Source organism: Amblyomma mixtum, chromosome 5, assembly GCF_055824585.1.
Source record: "Amblyomma mixtum isolate Tamu chromosome 5, ASM5582458v1, whole genome shotgun sequence".
Classification (NCBI taxonomy): Eukaryota; Metazoa; Arthropoda; class Arachnida; order Ixodida; family Ixodidae; genus Amblyomma; species Amblyomma mixtum.
The window spans coordinates 157,109,960-157,130,088 of NC_143016.1; the positions used below are offsets into that span (position 1 = coordinate 157,109,960).

Consider the following 20,129-nt stretch of genomic DNA (forward strand, 5'->3'; position numbering starts at 1 on the left):
TTCATACCATTCAGTGTCCAAATACTTCCATTCCCGGCCGCGACTAGACGCATCGTCTGTAAAGCAGCGGCGCTCACCACCTCGATGCCTCGGAGCGGGAACCGCAGGACCAAACAGGGGTTTGTTGCTTTCTGTTGCCAATTTAAGAGCCGTTTTTTGACACCGTGGTGCCGATAGCAATGCCTCAATGGGTGTCCGGTAGCTCGGTTTACTAGTGTAAGGCGGTGGGCAGGGCCGTCTCGTGTTCCCTTCGGCTACAACTTTTGGTCCATTGTCTTGAATTTTTTGTGCATTTAGATACTACGAAAAAATGCATGACCATGTGTTATAGGGGCAAGAAGTGCTTTGTACCTTGCTGCGAAACCGGATACATGTGCTGCAAGGAACAGGTATCATTCTTCGGTGCTCTTCAAGGCGGAACTCGTTTTTGAGAGTGGCGAAAGGCTATTCCCCTCAGCAACGACGTTCTCCTGACTGCGAGTGCCAAAAGCATTCCCACAGTGGTTATGTCAGCCGAAGTGGTTCTCCGAAAACGTGCTCCAAAGCCTGTCGTCTGCAACCTCACCATCGCAGAAATGCTCGCATCGCGTTCAAGTTACATACGCTGAGCACAAATCGGATCTAAACGCACATTTTCTAAACTAAAAAATTGCAATGAGAATGCGATCATTCAGCAAACAAAAATATCTGTCCGTAACAACTCGTGCACCTTGAGATAGCTCGCGAAGCTCTCAGCTGCTGCGTCAGATGTGAAGATAAGGTTAAAAAGCCGACCTTCGTAAAATGAAAACAGGGCCCATCTTGCGCGAATTCTACCAGGCTTCATATTTCCAGCAGCGTGCAGTAATGCAAATCCGTTCAGCCGCGCGGCAGCTGTGACTAAAGGGCATCGAGAGCGTGAGCTCGCGTTAATAGCTGATATGACCCACGCTTGCCGCAGTGTAGGCATGCGCGTGCCAAAGGAACCAAACATGTGGTACGGCACCGAGTGCAGGATGCGACTAGTGACGTAAGCTTCTCGCTCAAGCGGACGCAGAAAGTAGCTAAAAGCTTCACTGTGATAAGCTGCTAAAAAGGCTTGGTTGCCGAGTAGGATGGCGCGGTTCACAGGGCTTCCGCGATTCCCTTTAAGGTGAGGTAGTTCTAGTATCGTATGCGAGACAAAGACCGAAAAAACATTTACACCTGCTCATTATTTTCAGCCACTCAGAAGGAGTTACCACGAAGCGTTGCCGCTATTTTTTTTTTCCTTTTTGTGTCCTGTCCTGTGGTGATCAAGTGGTTTCCGGCCCACATGGGCAGTGATGTGTCGGTACGCGGAAACGTGAACCACAACGAGACGGCCAACTCGGCCGCGCGAGGACTAACGAACCGCGCGGCTGAAAGTACGGCCGACTCGGAGTCCTGGTCGCGACGCAGTGCCAAGGACAAGATGACCACCTTCAACGAAATAGTGAAATGGTACAGACTGAACAGACAGACTATGCCGCCACCTCACCCGGGGCTTACCCGGAAGGAGGCAGTGTTATATAGACAGTTACAGACGGGGTCCCTGCTCACCCCGGTGCTAGCTAAGCACGTGTGTCCAAGTGTGTACGCGAGTGACATATGCAGACTGTGCGCGAAGGAGAGAGCCACCGCGGCTCACATCCTTTGGGACTGTAGCGTAAATCCGCGCGAAGCCAGCGAGAAGACGACGATCCCGCCGCAGCTAGAGGCTGCAACGAGGAGCTGTGATCATAAGACACAACTCAAGGCCGTCCAGCAGGTCTCGGCAGCTCTCGAGAGGCAGCGACCGAGCGAAACCGAGGAGAGGGGGGCGGCACCCCCAGGAAGGGGGCGGCGGCCCTCTCGAACCCGCGGAAGTAGCGAGGGACGTAACAAGACCTCAAGGAGCACAACGCACGAGATTGACGTAGTGGCCGCGTCGCGGTAAAAGCTTGTCCTCCCTGCTTGGAGGCAGCCTAACCGACTCTGCAGGCTTTCTAAATAAAAGTTGTTCTCTCTCTCTCTTTGTGTTTTTATAGCGCGCGGCTGAAACTTTTCATAAGTCTTGAATGTACTTATCATGAATGTACAGTTTGGCATAACCAATCCTGAATTCAGGCTGGCTCTAATTATGAATACCGTTCGAGTTATTTGTGCTCGTTTGTCCTCGTTCCAGGTCACAGCGCAGAGGCCGCCGATAGAACATAGGGCAGAGAGGAAGCGCGCTTCCGGGACGGGACCCTTTGTTCACATCGTCGTCATTCGTATTATGCGTTGCAATATCTGTCATCGTCCTTAATCTATGCGTGGTAACAATATCCAGGCAGGCAGCTATCCACAGTCGCCAGCCTTAGTAACACCATTTACGCCGACGACTCTTCAATGGTAGATCCAGGAATTCTGGGGGACGTTGAAACAACCCTCCACGAAAGCGTAGACACTACATTAGACCACTTATACAACGTCGCACTGCAGCCGCCAACAGGTAGGTTGAACTTTCCTCTTTATGCATCGAATCGAGCGATAAAAAGAAGGCAACGCTGACACCACTCAACGTTTCTAACATCCCGTATCTAAAGCTGGCACAAACACCAATCCAAAAACTTTAAACCAGACTGAACACCCTTCATAATGCTGCCATCCGCCTATCCATGTAAACCTCAAACAAACGACTTGAACAGAATGCCCACTTCCACGTTGCTGGCGAAATAACACAACGGCAGAGCGGCATAGAAGGAGTGCGCACGTCTCGAATGGAGCAGGGATGCCACGTCCACGAAAGAGTAAGGGCAACACCAATTGGGCTGACACCAATCGTATTGACTAAGTTCCCTCAGCTACCGCACACTATCATATTCCCAAATATGGCAAAAATATGACGCGACGCCTATATGAGGACGACGGAAAGGGCAAGCAACGCATCACTGCATCAACTGATAATGTGAAATATACGTACGCGGGCGCCACACGCTTTCACCGGGGTGATACGCACCCGCAGTATGTCAACATCACCAGACAACACCGATCACCCACACGGCTGGACTCTAATTCTCCAATTGTATAATTTAACCGCACTCGGAACACGCGCGATAAAATATGCTACACATGAAACCTCCATAGCCGCCATTAAAGCTATAAGAAGTATGCAGCGCTGACTACTGGAAATCCACTTAGGCGATATTCTAATTAAACCCTGTAACCACAATTATTTTATGGTTTAGGTTTGGTTCATGGGGCTTAACATCCCGAAACGACTCAAGATATGAGGTACGCAGTGGTGGAGGGCTCCGGGAATTTCGGCCACCTGTTGTTCTTTAATGTGCACTGACATCGCACAGCCCACGAGCCCTTAGCATTTCGCCTCAATCGAAAAGCGAGCGCCGCGACCGGGATCAAACCTACGTTTTTCTGGTCAGCAGCCAAGCGCCATAACAACTCAGCCACCGCAGCGGTTGCAACTAATATAACATACCAGGCCGTGGGTCGAACAGCTGGTCATGATGGAGTCGAGGGAAATGAGTAGGTTTATCAAATGGCAAGCGAAATCAACTCCGAGCGCCCTCAATCTTGTGGCCAATTCTGACGTGACCAAAAAATGCCATAACATAAGAGCAAACCGCCGAACACTACACGAATATCATGGGAAAACACACAGATTTCCCTCAACTGCAACCGTCCCTCAATGCATAACAAGCACACATGCTGGGAAAATTTCAGATTAACACTCTTTCCAACCCACAAATATTGTGCAAAATTCAATTAGATGATACAGCTCACTCTCAAAACTGTTCGGAGATGAAGACAGATGCAGGACACGTACGGTACTCATGCAAGGTTTGAATTATTTCTGTCATCATTATTATGCGTTCAACTACGCGCACTGCAGGACAACGGCTTCTCTCTTATCGCTACAAGTTACCTTGTCCTGTGGCAACAGCCGCCACCTCACCCTTACAAAACTTCCTGAACTGAGCCGCCCCCTGCACCGGACTTTCTGACGCCCTCTGCTACGCTTGCCTTCTTTTAGAATTCCCTCCGCGACTTAAAGGCCATCAGTTATTTTTAGAGGTGTGCGAGTAGTACTTTTTTCAAACCGAATCCAATACCAATAGGGTAGCTTTGCTACCAAATAAAATACGAATAGTTTGGCTGGAAACCAAATCGACTACGAATAGAATAGTGAGAGCGCCGAAAAGAATACGAATCGAGTATTTCGTAGAATGTTCACTGCTTGTGGGAATATTGAACGAGCAGTCCTGAGGAACAGCGAAACGTAGCTTTCGCAGTTGTAGTTTTGTCTGTTCAAAGACGCAACACTGATTTGGAGGGCGCAACACGAAATGGGTCTATGAACTTTATCATTATCTCGTTATTCTCACAGGAAAAAGTACATTTTGACGTTGAAAACGAAATATAATAAACTAGCGCCACATTTCAATGCAGAAGGCGGGCCCGTAAGAGCCATGGCCTCCGAGGTCAGGCATAAAGGCCGTGTTTGCTGAACTTGTTTGGGCCTTAGTTGCCACGTAGTCCAATATCTGAGGCCATGTATAGGGATTACGAAAATCGCCACGATAATTGATCACACCGGGGCGCTCAACCCCTCCATCCCGCGCATACAGATCATGGCAGCATGGAAACGCGGCTTGTACTCTACCTGTTTTTGGAATACTCATCGATGAACAATATGGCAGCCATTAATTGAAATTTGTGCCATTTATTCGAAAAGTAAAGTAGTCATAAAGTAGATGGCAATTCGATTAGTTTCGAATAATTTAAACGTGCACTATTTTATTCGTTCGAATAATCGAATATGAGGATATCCGATTCGGTATTTGAGATTTCTGAATATCCGCACAACCCTAGTTATTTTGCCTTCGCACAAGCCCATTTCTTCTCGCTAATTCTCCATTCTCCACTTCTCCGAAAGTCTCTATTACAAGACGCTCGAGATGGAGCAGTCATTTTGACTCGTCTCTGAACATTTCACGCGCTAACTGGTGACTGTCTGACACCTGACTCAACTGTGTCGATATTGGCGTAGCCTTCCACAAGTGGCTCTACCGACTGCTGAAGGAACACGATTGCCGAAGGAAGCGCCAAGAGACAATTTTTACAACAGAGGAGCTATGAGAGCAACAACGCCTTCGGAAACAACAGGGAAGCCTTTGAGCACATACAAGAGAAAAAGGACGCCTTCGGAAGCACTGACTGACAGCGTCTACCAATAATGCAGAAGCTCAACGAGAACGCGAACGCCTTCGCAAGCTGCAAGTCAGACTAGCCGCAAAGCGCGCCAAGACCAACCATCATGCTGTCTGTCACTTGCTCTCCTAGGCGACAACACAAAACGCACTCATGAACGAATGTAAACCGTTCTTTCTTTATAGTAAAAAAACAGTGCTCAACACGAATGCATCACTGAGGTAGTCAAGCGTAGAATTAAATGCACCGTCACATTTCTTCGTTTGCCTCCGAGACCATGCAACTGGTCCACAGTTGGTAAAAAGTTATCGGGGGACTCCACCGCAGACTGCGTCACGGCCGTTGTGAAAATTTTGCGCGTAAATAAGCCGCTTTTTCTCGGGTAGCGCTGAAAATCAGTTCACTCTCCTTGTATCTGAATCCTTGTTGTGGGCCTGGTTAGCTTAGAACCAGCTTATGAACCAGCTCGCCTTATTGTATCTGGCTCAAGACGTCCTCGACGATTAGTGCAATGTGGCTTTACAGTTCTGCTCTTTCTCTTGCTTCAGCAACTTTACCTGACGAAAACTGCCACCACACTGCACACTTTCCAAGAGATGAGGAGCGTTTGGGCGATCTTCTGTAGCGGGACGCCTTAAGCGTTTCAGGAAATTCTTGACCGCAGCAGCAGCTTGCAGAGAAACGACGCACATTAAACGCAGGCTTTCACACTTCTATGCAGCTCGATGGAGAGAAAAGCTCGACGCGACAGTGGGTAACCCCAAGAGGACATATCAGGTATTCTGACACAGCTTGGAACATTGCCTTTGCGCGAAAGTTTCCACTGTTGGCAAAACGCTTAGGTTACAATGCGCCCGGTTTCGGCATAAACAGCTGTTTGGCTGCGTAGGCAAAGAAGAAAATGGCAGATTTACCATCCTATAATGTTTCATCTCAAGGAAAGAACAAGTAAAGTGTGCTCTTTTTCGACTTACGACGGCCGTTGTATCCGGTTCTTTCCGCCACGTATCTTTAAGAAAGGTGGCAAAGTCGACATTGGGTATTTCCAGGTCTCGAACGGTGGACTTGACGACGCGGTCCTCGATGACGACATCCTCAGCAAAGTCTCCGAAAGCAGTTTCCTCTGTCGTTTCCTAAAGCAAAAGGTTAAATTTACGAATACTATTTTCTGTTCTGTTCGATAAGGCTTCCACCGTGTTGGAAAGAGCACAAGTAATTTGTAACGCTCCGTGAAAACGTCATTTGGATAGAAGCAGAAAACGCTATAGAAGTGATAGTATTGGAGTAAGTGCACTCCGACCCTGTGTATGTTCTACCAGGAGCAAAAGTAGTCTACATCACTCAAGTATAGACTGTAGTCGGATGAAAGTCAAGAATGAAGTGAAAATCACCCCTGAAAGGAGGTTCTCCAGCCAGTTACATCGACCGTTTGTCAGTGTGTTATGGTTAATCCGCTACCATGATACTGCATCCCCCAGCAAGGCCGCTTGCAAGTGGCTCCGTGAATGGGACAACCCCGAGGTTATGACGCTCTGCAAACACCAATGGCTGCAGGCTCTCCTGTAAGTAACTCCTGTCACTTCGTTCTCGTGTTGTACCCCGGTGTAGTCAGCACTGGCACGCCACTTTTCAGCAGGCCTTGCTTGGAGACAGGCGATAGTGTGGCCGATTTTATATAGAGAGCAGTAACTTTCTTCACGTAGGAACGTAGGTGGTGCTCCTGCTTGGAAAAAAAATTATCTGACCCTTACACTACCTCCTAATGCGAAATTTGAGCGCAGGTGTTTAGGTGCTTTGATTTGGGGTGCGCTCAATTGAAGCTGTAACTAAGGCATAGGCTGATCCACGTCGCTGAATGCCCTTCATATACAGTGCGCGCCGCGTCAGTTCATAACTTTGCCAACGAACGACCAACTTCGAATACATGACCATTGAGAATCAGAATCAGTTTTTTTTAATAAGGAAGAAAATTTAAGGTGGACATATATATTGTCACGTTGTAGTGACGGCAGTCCAGCGGTCAGGAAGACACCAACCAGTCTTGGAAACGAAGCTCTTTATTTGGGCTGACTTGCGCCCTCAAAAGAACTGAATCACTCGGCGGCGGCGTAAGCAACAAACGTGCTCCTCGGTCGTCGAACTACGAATGTCCGCCGCTCGCGGCATCGCTCAATTTAAAGGCGGCAAGGAAACTTCCAGATAACAGGACAAGATCATCTACAGTAATCTAGAAAAACCTAGATGCAGCCTTTCATGGCTGCGATCAATCGAGATTAGTCTGGTCGCTTTTTGGCGTCACGAACAAAAGTGATAACAACCCTTTCCTACAGCCTTGAGCGTGAACGAACAAGCACTACAATGATACGTGGCATTACCCCCCTTCCAAAGAAGCATCGTCTCGATGCTTTATAACGAAATTAAACACGGAGAATGCTTCGAGAACTTAGAGTCCTTTAGCGTTCCTAATAAGGTGTAAGGGCAGCGGTAAAAGCTTCAAGTCTGGTCGTGTCGTCGTCGTCGTCGTCGGTGTTGTCGTCGGTGTTGTCGTCGTATTTGTCTTCGTAGTATTCGTCGTCGACGTAGGGATCGTCGTCGTCGTAGGGATCGTCGTCGTAGGGGTCGTCGTCGTCGCAGGGGTCGTCGTCGTCGCAGGGGTCGTCGTCGTCGCAGGGGTCGTCGTCGTCGCAGGGGTCGTCGTCGTCGCAGGGGTCGTCGTCTTCGTAGGGGTCGTCGTTGTCGTAGGGGTCGTCGTTGTCGTAGGGTTCGTCGTCGTCGTAGGGTTCGTCGTCGTCGTAGGGGGCATGGTCTTCTGTTTTCGCCGATGGAGGATCTTAGTTCTTGCGCTCAGAAGCAACCTCACCTCCAGAGGCTGCTTTATTCAGTTTAACCTTCGGGGGCTGGGGAAGCGTCCACGCACTGCGTAGCCTCGGCTAGGAGATACTTAGCGCGGTGACGATGGCGACGGAGAATGCGATAGGCGGCTCGGCGACGGCGATGAGTATCCTTCCCGACGCAAAAAATCCTCGATTTCGGCTGGTCGCTGGCCGGGTCGGGGTCGTGGGGCGTCGTAAGGGAACCCTCGGATGCCCATTCTCCTGTATGGGCAGTACCGGAGAATGTGACCGGCTTCTCCGCAGTGGAAGCATTGTGGGCGGCGCTGGTCGGGTGTTATCCACTAGACGCATTTCCTCGGCCGTGTACGACGCTCGTAGGACGGGCGAGTTGGGGCGAGAGGGCGGCGCTCCAGCGCAGCTGGCTAAGGGCGATAGGGGCTTGGGTCCCGTCGTCGAGGTATAGGACGGCGCACTGCTGCGGCGTAAGTCATGGCTGGAGGCTCCCGAGGCTGCGTGGTAGACTGTAGTCAGGTCTTCCGGCGAATAACTCAAAGGGCGGGCGTCACGACTTGCAGGGGTTGTCCGGTACCTGGAAGGCTACCCCGCACCTCCACCAGATGTCACGTTGTAGTGACGGCAGTCCAGCGGTCAGGAAGACACCAACCAGTCTTGGAAACGAAGCTCTTTATTTGGGCTGACTTGCGCCCTCAAAATAACTGAATCACTCGGCGGCGGCGTAAGCAACAAACGTGCTCCTCGGTCGTCGAACTACGAATGTCCGCCGCTCGCGGCATCGCTCAATTTAAAGGCGGCAAGGAAACTTCCAGATAACAGGACAAGATCATCTACAGCAATCTAGAAAAACCTAGATGCAGCCTTTCATGGCTGCGATCAATCGAGATTAGTCTGGTCGCTTTTTGGCGTCACGAACAAAAGTGATAACAACCCTTTCCTACAGCCTTGAGCGTGAACGAACAAACACTACAATGATACGTGGCAATATACAGAAGGAGGTCAGTAGTCAGTGAATGTACTGGGGCCACCTATATCACTTAGTAAAGCAACAGTAATCAGTGAAACTGCAATAAAAACTCAATGAGCACTTGTGCAGGCCTCGCTGTAGACAGCAGTGCAGTTAAAAAAGAAAATGGGGGTACAAACAAACATAGGCATACGCTAGTCGTACATAGCTAAAGAAGTTATACTATAGAAAACAAGAAGCAACTGGAGAGGCAAACGTGATCGCTTAATTTGCGCTTGCAACATATAATGCTTAGTTCATAAATATGCTATTAGCTCCTGTGCAGTCAATTTAATATTGCATTATTTGTGAAACGAGCCTGATCATTATTATGAAGAATTATGTGTTTTTAGTTCGTTTTTGTATTTACATAGTGGATATGTATTTTTCAATTCCACTGGTAAGCTATTGCAGGAAGAAAATGATGAAAAATTAACTTTCTTTGCCATAATTGGTGCGTACATTAGGGAGAATTAACTTCTGTTAATCGCAAATCTTGTAGCGTTAGCGCTTGTAAGCTCTGGTTGTGCAATGGAAGGTAATAAGATGTGTCTAATAATTAGTTTGTAAATGCAGATACCAAGGATATGTTGAGCAAGCTCAAATACGTGGAGAATTTTCAAATAAGGCAGTAATGAGTGAGCGTTTGAATCCAAAGGGCTGAACATTATTATTCGGACTGCTTGATCATGAACTACTCATAAGGATATGAACTGAGTACTGTAAGTGTTACCCCCACAGATGGTACAGTATGAGAGACGCGAATGTATGAACGAGTTGTAAAGTGCTAATAATCTAGGCTGAGTCCATTATCGCTAACCGAACAACCTCAATGCGTGGACAGTGGATACGAACGCCGGACCCGAAGTGAAAACCGACGTCCCGGCGTACTGTATTCTCATTTAGCCTCACTACCCAAATCGACATAATATTTTTTAAATGGAACTTCTGTTTCTTCTTTTCGCGATGTAAAGTTTGGGTGCTAAGTCGAAAAATGACTTTGTGATAAACGTTTGGAAGTGAACGGCTGCGTTAAAACCTCACAATTTCATACAGAAAAATTTCAAGGCGATCAGACATCTGATGCGACCGTTCTGCGACAGAAATTATATTTCGCGTTGATTATGATCTTGACCTTTTTACTCTAAGCCGAGGCTTCAAACGCGACCGAATTTTTCTAGAGTACCCTCAGCCTGTACCTCACCAAATAGCACTAGCCATAGACATGGGAAGAAAAAGGCAAGCTCTACCAAGCTACTGGTATACTGCTTGCCTGCGGTAAGGCATGATTTCCATGGCTTAGCAAAGTTTGGTTTACATACGGATTGGCGAGAGTCACCGTTGTTGCTGAAATACAACACAGATAAAGGTACATCGTTGATTCACCGGAAACATTCTACAAGGAGATCGTATATGCGGTCGTACAAGAGGTGGAGTAGTCAAACTCGAAAACTTGTTTGGAGTAAAATAACATAGCGGTGTGCAATTGTCATTCTGCCCCTACGGTCTAGCGAAATCTAATAAAGTATGTTTTTTTTCCGAGCAAAACTTACAAGGTAAAAATATTTAATTAAAAATGCAGAACTGATATTTGAAATATTTTAAGGTAAGAAGGAAGAGTAGGCAGACTATAATTCCTGCACCGCCACTAGTAGGCTTTTGCATCGCAACATTTACATTTTATGGAAGTGAAATTCATTACTAAAATTATTTAGTTGAAAGAGTAAAAGGAATTCTGCATACTTAAGAAGCAACAGAGTTACCTGCGCCATCATCTCTGGGAGAACTGAGGTTCCTTTGGATTCCGCTGAGCAAGCAAATGGTTGTCAAAGAGCAGGCCGTTTGATGGAGACTACAGCAGAGGACATAGTGCACACTTTTAACAGTGACACGTACACATCGTCATCGTTTAATTGTTTTTTTTTCTATTTGGTAGGTAGCGGCAGCGGGTTCGCAAGGCAGATCCGTGCTGTGCCCCTGCTACAAGAGAGTCGCTTCCCTGATTTAGCTGCCAGTTAGTGTTCGGACTAGGGGATCAGTCAGGCAATCTTTGCTATCTTCTTCTGCATCAGCTCTATGACAGTACTTGTCTACTGTCCAATGTAATCAACAAACGTCAAACGTCAGACGTGACATTCTGTCCTCATTGCAAGCGAAGAACAAAGCATTAGCGAGCCGCGGCTTTGATCGAATGACAGATTCTAATTACAGACGCCATTACTCTAAATAGCTGGAGATTATATATACAGTATAGACGTGATCACTACGCGCCGGTTCTTGACACGCTGCCGGCATTTTTTTAATATGACAGCCGGTGTAACAAGCCCAGCGGCTTAGCCCAGGTGCACAAGCGGATACGCTCGGCGATTCACAATGCCCCGTGGATGACAGCCACCCGTAAATCAGCTCACGCAGCGCCCTCTCTCATTTGCCGCTTACCTATGCGTCCTCGAGGCACGCCGTGCTAGAATGACCGCAAACTTGTGCGCTGTATCTTCCAACTACGGATATTACAACAGGCGTAATTTCATTACTTCACTCGCAGACAGTGAGACTCGCTCGTAGCTATGAGGATCCGCTTGCCATAACTTATCTGCCCCGTCTTACACCCCTATCTATGCTTCAGGACCAAATTGCACTTAATACACTCGGTGAACGGATCGACGAGCCTGAGGTAGACCGCATTCACAAGCTATCTCAGCTTCATCGTGTATAGAGAATTCCTTCGTGCTCGTACTGTCAGCCTACTGGCAATCGCTGCACTGTTTCCCCGCTCGTATCAGTCGAGTCTATTTCTCAAGGATGTATAATGTATACGAGGGGTACCCAAAAGAAACCGGACTTATTTTTGTTTGAACTTATTTGTTCACATTTTAAACACAGACCTTCAATCCTCTTCAAAGCATTCCCCACTTGCAATGATACGCTTGTCGAATCTTTCACTTCATTTTTCAAAACATTGTTTAAATTCATCTTTTGTAATGCTTGACAGTGCCTCCGTCGTTTTTTTCTTCACCTCAGCAACATCAGCGAAACGCTTTCCATTCACCTATTTTTTCATTCTAGGAAACAAAGAAAGTAGCACGGGGCAAGGCCGGGAGAGTATGAGGGTTGAGGAATAGGGGCCATGCCATTTTTGGTCCAAAATTGTCGTAGAAAAAGGGCTTTGTGAGCAGGGGCATTGCCATGATGGAAAAACCAGTCACCCGACCGCCACAAATCTGGCCGCTTCCACCGCTCACTGTTGCCCAATCTTTTCAAAACATTCAAGTAGAAAGCCTGGCTAACTGTCTGACCCTGCAGAACAAATTCTCAATGGACGACTCCTCTCACGTCCAAAAAACAAATCCGCATTGTTTTGACGTTTGGTTTCACCTGACGAGCTTTCTTGAGGCGAGGTGAATTTGAAGTTTTCCATTGGCATGATTGTTGCTTTGATTCAGGATTCGATTCAGGAACACTTTAGTTGTCCCCATAGCATCGTCCTTGTACGTCTTTCTTAATATTTCAAGAGTTTCCATTCAACTTTTTCCGAGCAAAAACCAGAATTTCACCGGCGCACGCTGTTCACGAAAATCAGCCATTGCAAAAACGACATTCACACAAAACAGTCGTCACTCTAAAACTCTGCCTAAACTAGTCTGACCTCCTTAAACGGCGGCACTCGGCTTTGTGACTCTGGAATGTTCGTTCTATGCGCTCCTAGTGGCAAAACGCGGTACCACAGAAGCTTTGCCGACCAAAAAATTTAGTCCGGTTTCTTTTGGGTACCCCCTCGTATGGAAGCATCACACATACAACGGGGAGTTACCAGTCTCTACCATCCTCCAAACTTCACCTTATTTCTCGTGGCATAAGGTGCGGATACGTGCATCTCTCTGTAATTAGACCTTCAAGCAATTTAAAATATCTTTACTTCCCTTTAGCTTCTCACCTCATTTAGTATAGTAGTTCACCTCTACACAAATCCTTCGTCGCCCTTGGACAGCTTAAGGCTTCTCGTCGAACAACTCAAATTAGACAGTATATTCACCGGCTCTGCACACAGTGACCATGTCCTGTGCGCATACACTGTGTTCGCGGCCATGCTCAGAATCCGCATATTATTCATGTCGATACGATTTCTCTATTACCGATCCGCCATGTGATGCATACGAAAAATTTTAACAATGTAGCGTTTGCAGTGATTAGAATGTTTTAGTTATAATCTTTGAAAACACAGTCCAGGAATGCATAGAGCGTCATGTACAAATAAGAATAAAAAAGACAAATGTCAATCCACCATGGATTACAAGGAAATTGCTGCAGTTGACTCGACGTGTCAACAGGCTGCGACGGTCGAAGCGCTATGGCGACCCTTTGATGAAGCGAAGGAGGAACATCGGCTGAACAGTAACTCTGCGAAAGACCTATTTTCGGCGACATCTGTGCAGGCAGGCAAGAAATCCTAATCCTCTAACTGAATTCAGACACGAACAAAATGCCCTGGTCCTTACGACGTCAACAACTTATTTTTAGTACGCTATGCATGATTTTAGTTTCGATACCTGGGAGCCGCCATGTTTGTTTTGCTCGAGCGCCGCCTACCGCCGACGCCATCGTGGGCTGATAATTTGCAGCCGATGGGCTGCAGACGAAGCAGCGTGCGATCTCTGAAAGTGTCATTCGCCCGTTTTATTCCTGCAGAGCCCAGAACTTTTGGGTGGGGGTTCGCCTCGTGTCCATCCTCGTGTGTGCTATGCCATTAGCTCCTGCAATAACCAACTGGGAGCAAGCGACCATTCCTCGACGCAGCGAACGATCAGCATCGGTGAGTGCCATGCTCGCAGTTCACGCGTGCTTTTTTGTCGCCGGTTGGCCGTAGGGCAAATGCGGCATGGTGTTGCATATTAGAAAAACGAAAGCAAAATGTGTTGAAACATAAGATCGCGGAGAGCAATGAATATCTAGTTTTTCGTGGAGCGTAGTTTTTCTTGAACGTTTTCGCTGCCTGCTTGGACATGGCGAGTGTGACAGTTTAGATGCTGAGCTTGCGACAGAGTACCCCGTTTACAAACTAAACATTTTGGAAACAGCGGGTACATGACCGAAATGAATCCACTTCTGATGATTAGAATGTTTGTTTGCTGAGATACGCGCGAAGAAATTGAAATTCGGCCCCTCCTGCCGCTTGCGTAGGGCTGTTAGTACTACGAGCGATACAAGCCAGTTGACTGAAAGCAATTCGCATTCTCGCCTTCTCCGCTCCCGTCAGTGCTCACTGGTGCACAAATACCAGAAAATGTGCAATTACACGATCTAATAGGTTGGTGCGCTAATGGAACGCTATTACCACTTACTGACAGGCAGAATCGCCGCACCTGCGTTGAGAATTCCAATCTCAATCGAGTCGGGGCACTGCTCAAGTCGCTGCGTTTGTTGTATCTCTGGCATGGTTATGCATAGTGTGGATTTTTTTTTTGCAGTGCATTCAATGCGATTTCAGTCGAATAATTTATTACAATGCATGGCAGAGTTTACCGTCCTGTGCATGCCGTGTATTTTTTCATCTTACTTTGACATGGCTGCATTGTTCTTCACTTTGCAGTTGGGTAAAAGTTCATGTCGCCGCTTCCATTCATGCCATGCTGTGAAAATTAAATTAGTATTTTTGCACTAACGACATGTTTATTTTTTTCAGGTGACAGTCCCTACACCCTCCTTATATTGAAGATCATGTCGGGCAGCGAAACGAAGTTGTGGCCAAATTTGTGAAGTCCTCACATAGTGTACTGCTGAAACAAAAGATCTCTGCCAAGGCCGTCCAAATACTTGATCTCTTAAAATTATGCACAGATCATAGTTCGGTAACCCAGGCGCTGTGCTTCGTTCCGCACCCGATATTAGGCACAGGCAGTGGGTTTGTTTCTGTCTGCATTTCGTTCACAAAGTTCGCTAACGTTTAAGCTTTTTGTTGGCGCAAGTATTTTTTGTTCACCAACTACGTCCACTGCCAATGCAACTCGGAACCGGCGGAAAAGCGGTGAAGAAATGGACTCCGCAGACGTGCTGAGACCTTCGCATAACATGGTGCGCGTACATACTGGTGGCGTTTGTTTTTTTTTTCTACTTTCGTCGACTATTTCCTCATCCGACAATAAAACAATGATGTCTAGAAGACGTTGGTGTTCCGTACAACATTGCTGCTTTTGTTGGGCAGACGCAAACACGCGCTTGACCGGTAGCTAAGCAGCCGCGGACGTTGCTCCGCGCGCCGGATTATCAGCCCAGGGGAGGACGGCAACAGTGGGGTGTCGCGCAGCGCACGTGTTTGAGTGTATTTCTCCCTCTCCTGCCCGCTCCTCGTAAAATGGTGTATACGAAAGGAACTAGCAGATCCTCACTATCATATCAGAGGAGTCATTATCCATCGCCACTGTTTCGACGTCATGTAAGCTCGCGAAAGTTGTTACTTTGCATAAATCGGGCAATGCACAATTATTAACAAATTATAGCCCAATCTCGCTCACATGCTATTCTAGCAAGCTTGTCGAGCACATCATTTTTAAACATATCATTGAGTTCCTTGAAGCCAGCAATATCGTGAGTGTTTTTCAGTACGGCTTTCACTGCGGCTTGAGCATTATTCCGCAATTAACAGAATTCACCCATAATGTCACCCATAATCTTCATCTCGGTAACCAGATTAACGCTATATTCGTTGACCTATCGAAAGCATTTGACACAGTTACTCACCCTAAACTGCTACAAAACCAACGCCATACTAAACAATCCGACCGTTGTCAACTTGCCAGTTTCTTTTCGTTCGCATTACGTATCCTTCAACTCGGCCACTGAAGTGTATGTCTCCTCAGGTGTTCCGTAAGGGTCTGTTTAAGCGCCATTTCTTTTTCTTCTGTACATCAACAGCCTGCCTTCTAGTGTATCTACTAAAATTCGCTTAGATGCTCATGATTGCCTGATGTACCACACCATCACCTCGGTTCAAGATCACAACGTTTTAAGTAATTCCTTTGCTAGCTTCTGTCAATGGTGTGACACGTGGCAGATGAAAATTAACTTCACTAGAATGGTCTTTATGTCCTTTAGCAAATCCTTTCCTCTTTTCCTTTTCTCATATCCGTTTTATAGCTTGTTCCTAAATAAAGTAATCGAATATAAATACCTAGGACTGCTTTTCACTTCCAACATGTCTTGCTCGAAGCGCATCAATCTAATATGCAGTAAAGCACTTCAGAGACTCGGGTATCCGCGGCACACATTACGTGCAGCACCACGTCATTCAAAGCTTCTTGCTTAAAAAACGCTGAAGCGACCGCTTATCGAATACGGCTGAGTTATTTGGAATCCATATCAGCAATTGTACTGCGAGAGAATTTACTGTCCAAAAGAAGCCAATTCGTTCTATCTATTTTAGCTATGAGAGAATTTTCGCCCTCGTCTAATCTCAGCGCGTTTTCTCTAACTCCGCTTTCAATACGCCTCTACATCGAGTGCTTTAGGTATATCTACACGCTCATTAACTCGCCGCACCTCATGGCAGTGAACACCCATGTTAGTTTTACTATTCCATTATCAACTACACCAAAGTTTAAACATTTCTCCACTTCACGCGCGGACTGACATATAAATACAGCTTCTGCCACGTACCATCCAGTGGCGGAACTCCCTGCCCGGTGAAATTCGTTCTCTTCCGCTTCCTCACTTTTTGGCTGCAATTAAACGCCACTGACACCCTATTTTGTTCATTTTGTATTCTATTTTGTTTGACTTTTGTGTATGCACGCTTGTATGTATGAATATAAATATATATATACGCTTTTCATGTATTCCATATCCCCACTCCAGCCATCGCCCCTGCGGGGCTGCAGTATGTACGAATAAATAAATAAATAAATAAATAAATAAATAAATAAATAAATAAATAAATAAATAAATAAATAAATAAATAATAGCGCTGACAAGTTTGGAAGCTCCCTCAGATGCGGCACTGATGCGGAACCACCTAGGCTAAGCGACGACTATGGCAGTCAGGGAGCCTCGCAGTTCATCATGCATGCGGCGCGCCCGAAGTTGGTGTATTTGCCGAAAGCTCGTGGGCTGTCGTTGCTGGAATATAACAGACCGCCTCTCAGAAAGCATGGTTATTTTGTCTTTTCTGGAGCGAACGTGAAATACATCGAACCTGCAGTCCGGTCGCCAGCCTGGATCCCGTCCGCCGGCGTCATAAAAATGAGTTGTTCTTGACGTAAAATAATAAACTCTGGGATAGGGGAGTCTGAAAGATAGATCATTTTTGAGGATTGTTGCACAATACAGACAGGTTGGAAGATATAATTGACTACTACGATACGAGAAAATTTTTTGCCACAAATGCCTCGCATCTGCCGTTGCCCCGCCGTTAAGGTCTCGCTCGCGCGCCCGACGTCGTCTAGCTCCGCTGCTTAGCACGTCGTGAGAATTAACAATATTTGTTGTTGTGAGAGGATGCTGTTGACAGTGAAGCGATGCCAAGAATAGGCATTTTATCATAACGCAGGCGACTTCCGCAGCGCCGGCTGCTGCGGTTTCGATGAGAAACGGGATATATAGGCCTAGAGACGACGAGGGCAGCGACAGCAGCGCAGTTCGTCGCCCAGCGATCCCGGGTCGAGCGCCGTCCCCCAAATCTCGCTATGTTTGGGCAGGCATGCTTTCTTGTGACTCGTGCAGTCTTTCTGATAACATCGTTATTTTGTCTTTTCTGATGCGAACTTCAAGTAGCCAAGCAACGCCAAGGCACTTGGTGTGCGGTGGCAGTTAAACCGGCTGTGGGCGGGGCTTGAGTGCAGTGGCGCAGAGGATTGGCTGCCACTCTTTGTGTCCCTACTTGCAGTGGGCGGCAGCTCGCAAGCGGCGACCGGCGCGGTGCGTTGGCCAAGTTTACGCACACGTGTCAGCCCAACAGGAGACTTCGTTCTAGCAGTCGACGGTGCGACGGTGCAGCTCGGGAAGAGAGAGGGAAATGTTTAATGCATAAAATTGCTGGGTGTGTCCTCATTCCAGGCGCCAATTGTCTATTGCCGCCACTCTTGCTGGGTTCACCAGCTGGTCTTACGAATGTGAGCTGGACAGCAGCGCTTCCCAGTCCTCATTTATTGGGTTATTGATTATTTGCATAGCTGGGCTTTTCTGGCATGCCCGTACCATATGGTATAAGTCAGCCACTTCATTGCAGAAGGCGGAATGCGGATCGTAAGAGTTTGCAAACATATAGCTGAATTTGGCGGGATTTGTGTAAGTATTCGATTGAAATTACCTTAAATTGACGCCTGGCTGCCTGATTAGATTTTTGTGCTGTTCGGCGTATACTTTCGTCGTTAATCTGAAATGTAGCAGCCAGCTCGGGGATATCGGCTATTTTTTTAATTACCTGGCGTGACGTCATTTTGACGCCACATTCGGGTCTACATGGCACTGTGACCTCGGTGAACTATGCCTCAACAGGCCTTATTAAGCAGCCGTGTTGTGTTGGCGACAGAAGCCACTGATTGGTTGCCTACGGTGACGTTTGATATTGGGTCGAGGGGGACGCGCGCCGGGAAACCAAAATTAAGTTTTGTTTCGCTGTTCAGTCAATCCGGACGATTAAACAAGCCAAGGTACACTACTGAATGAACGGTCAGAATACCAAATACACACGTCGTTGAAAATTTGCGGGAAACATTTCACGACCCTTTTAATATTATTACCAGCGTTTGGATTTCCTCGATCCATTGCTCTTTGGGGAGTGCGTTTTATCGGTATCTATTCTTTGCATTAACAAAGCTTCATTCCTGAAGGACACAAAGCTGGTCGCCTATATTATATTAAACGAAAAATTGTCAATGTTATAAGATTTATCAGGCGAAATGTTTTCCTACCTAACGGAGCGTTTGTTTAATACCGGCAGCTGTTTCTCTCAGAAAAATTTAATTGCTTATTGTCGATGGATTCCCTATGTGGTCAGTAATTTTTTACTTGGTAAAAGTGAACAGTTAAGAACAATTAAAGCTTTATCCACTAAAGACAGAATTAAACTTCTCTAGTCGCTTCCCGGCTCTCCATCGCCATGCTAGCTTCGAAGGGGCGACTGTCTCTTGAGTTACTAGACTACGCTGATGTTCTTCGCCATCACCGCCATGCCCACAATAGAATACATCGGTCTATTGGGGCTGTGCCTGCTGGCACCTTGGAGGCAAGCTCAAACTTGAAGATTACTTCGCATCTCGATCCGGCTCCTCGGGTTTCCCCCAAGCACACGAATAAATAACATTCCAAAACAAAGGACAGAATCAGACACATGCCCACGCCCTGGGCGGAGCACTACCTCCCCCTCTTCTGTTTTTCCCCTCGCCCTTGAACCGCGCCACCAGTCTCTATCCACGCACTCTCACGGTGGTTGTCGAGTCACAAAGTTGCCACAAAGTTGCCGAGTCCCGTGGTCGGCTGCACGTGCACTGGCGAGCTGTTTGTGACTCCAGGGCTGTAAGTATTTGGGGTCCTCGCCATGCGCTCTTCATCGCCGTCGCTTGTTGTGAGCTGGTCCGACGGCAGGAAACCACTGTCGAATGCCTCTGGACTAATCCCATAACAGACGAGGGTAGATCCACAGTATGTGTCGGGCTTTTGGTTCCCACGGGGTCTATCAGGGTTGCTTTGACGAGCGGCGACGAGTTGACAAGTGCGACGCACTGTTTCAACATTTATCGCTGGCGGCGCAAACTGACACTTTCTTATGCTTTTTTTTCAGGATCACTGCTCTTCATATCAGCTCGAGAGAGTACGCTTAGATCGAAAAAAAAAGCAGAAATGGAACGCCATGGCTTTACTATGTTTTCTCACATAAAGCCAGAAAAAGAAAGGAATTGAACTGTTGCCTCGCCAGTTACCTCTGCGGCATCCGCTGCTGGTTCATGTCATGTATTTCAGCATCCACATGGGGGATAAAAGCAAATGCGAACAGCGCAGCGCCTGTGCACTCTGCTGTTCGCATTCGGCTAGCTTCATCACCTTGTTACAGTGGTGGCATTAAAAAAACTGTCTCGTCGTCTATGATTGCA

At 47.2% G+C, this 20,129-nt stretch overlaps 1 protein-coding gene across 1 annotated transcript in view; it reads right to left on the minus strand.

The window, feature by feature from the left end:
• LOC149344252 (putative 4-coumarate--CoA ligase 3) overlaps nucleotides 1–20,129 on the minus strand; it is an 80,116-nt gene that overhangs the window by 59,641 nt on the left and 346 nt on the right. The window contains exon 3 of the mRNA XM_089547189.1: nucleotides 6,168–6,326. Within this exon, the coding sequence (XP_089403315.1) occupies nucleotides 6,168–6,326 (159 nt within the window). The remainder of the gene's footprint in view (nucleotides 1–6,167; nucleotides 6,327–20,129) is intronic.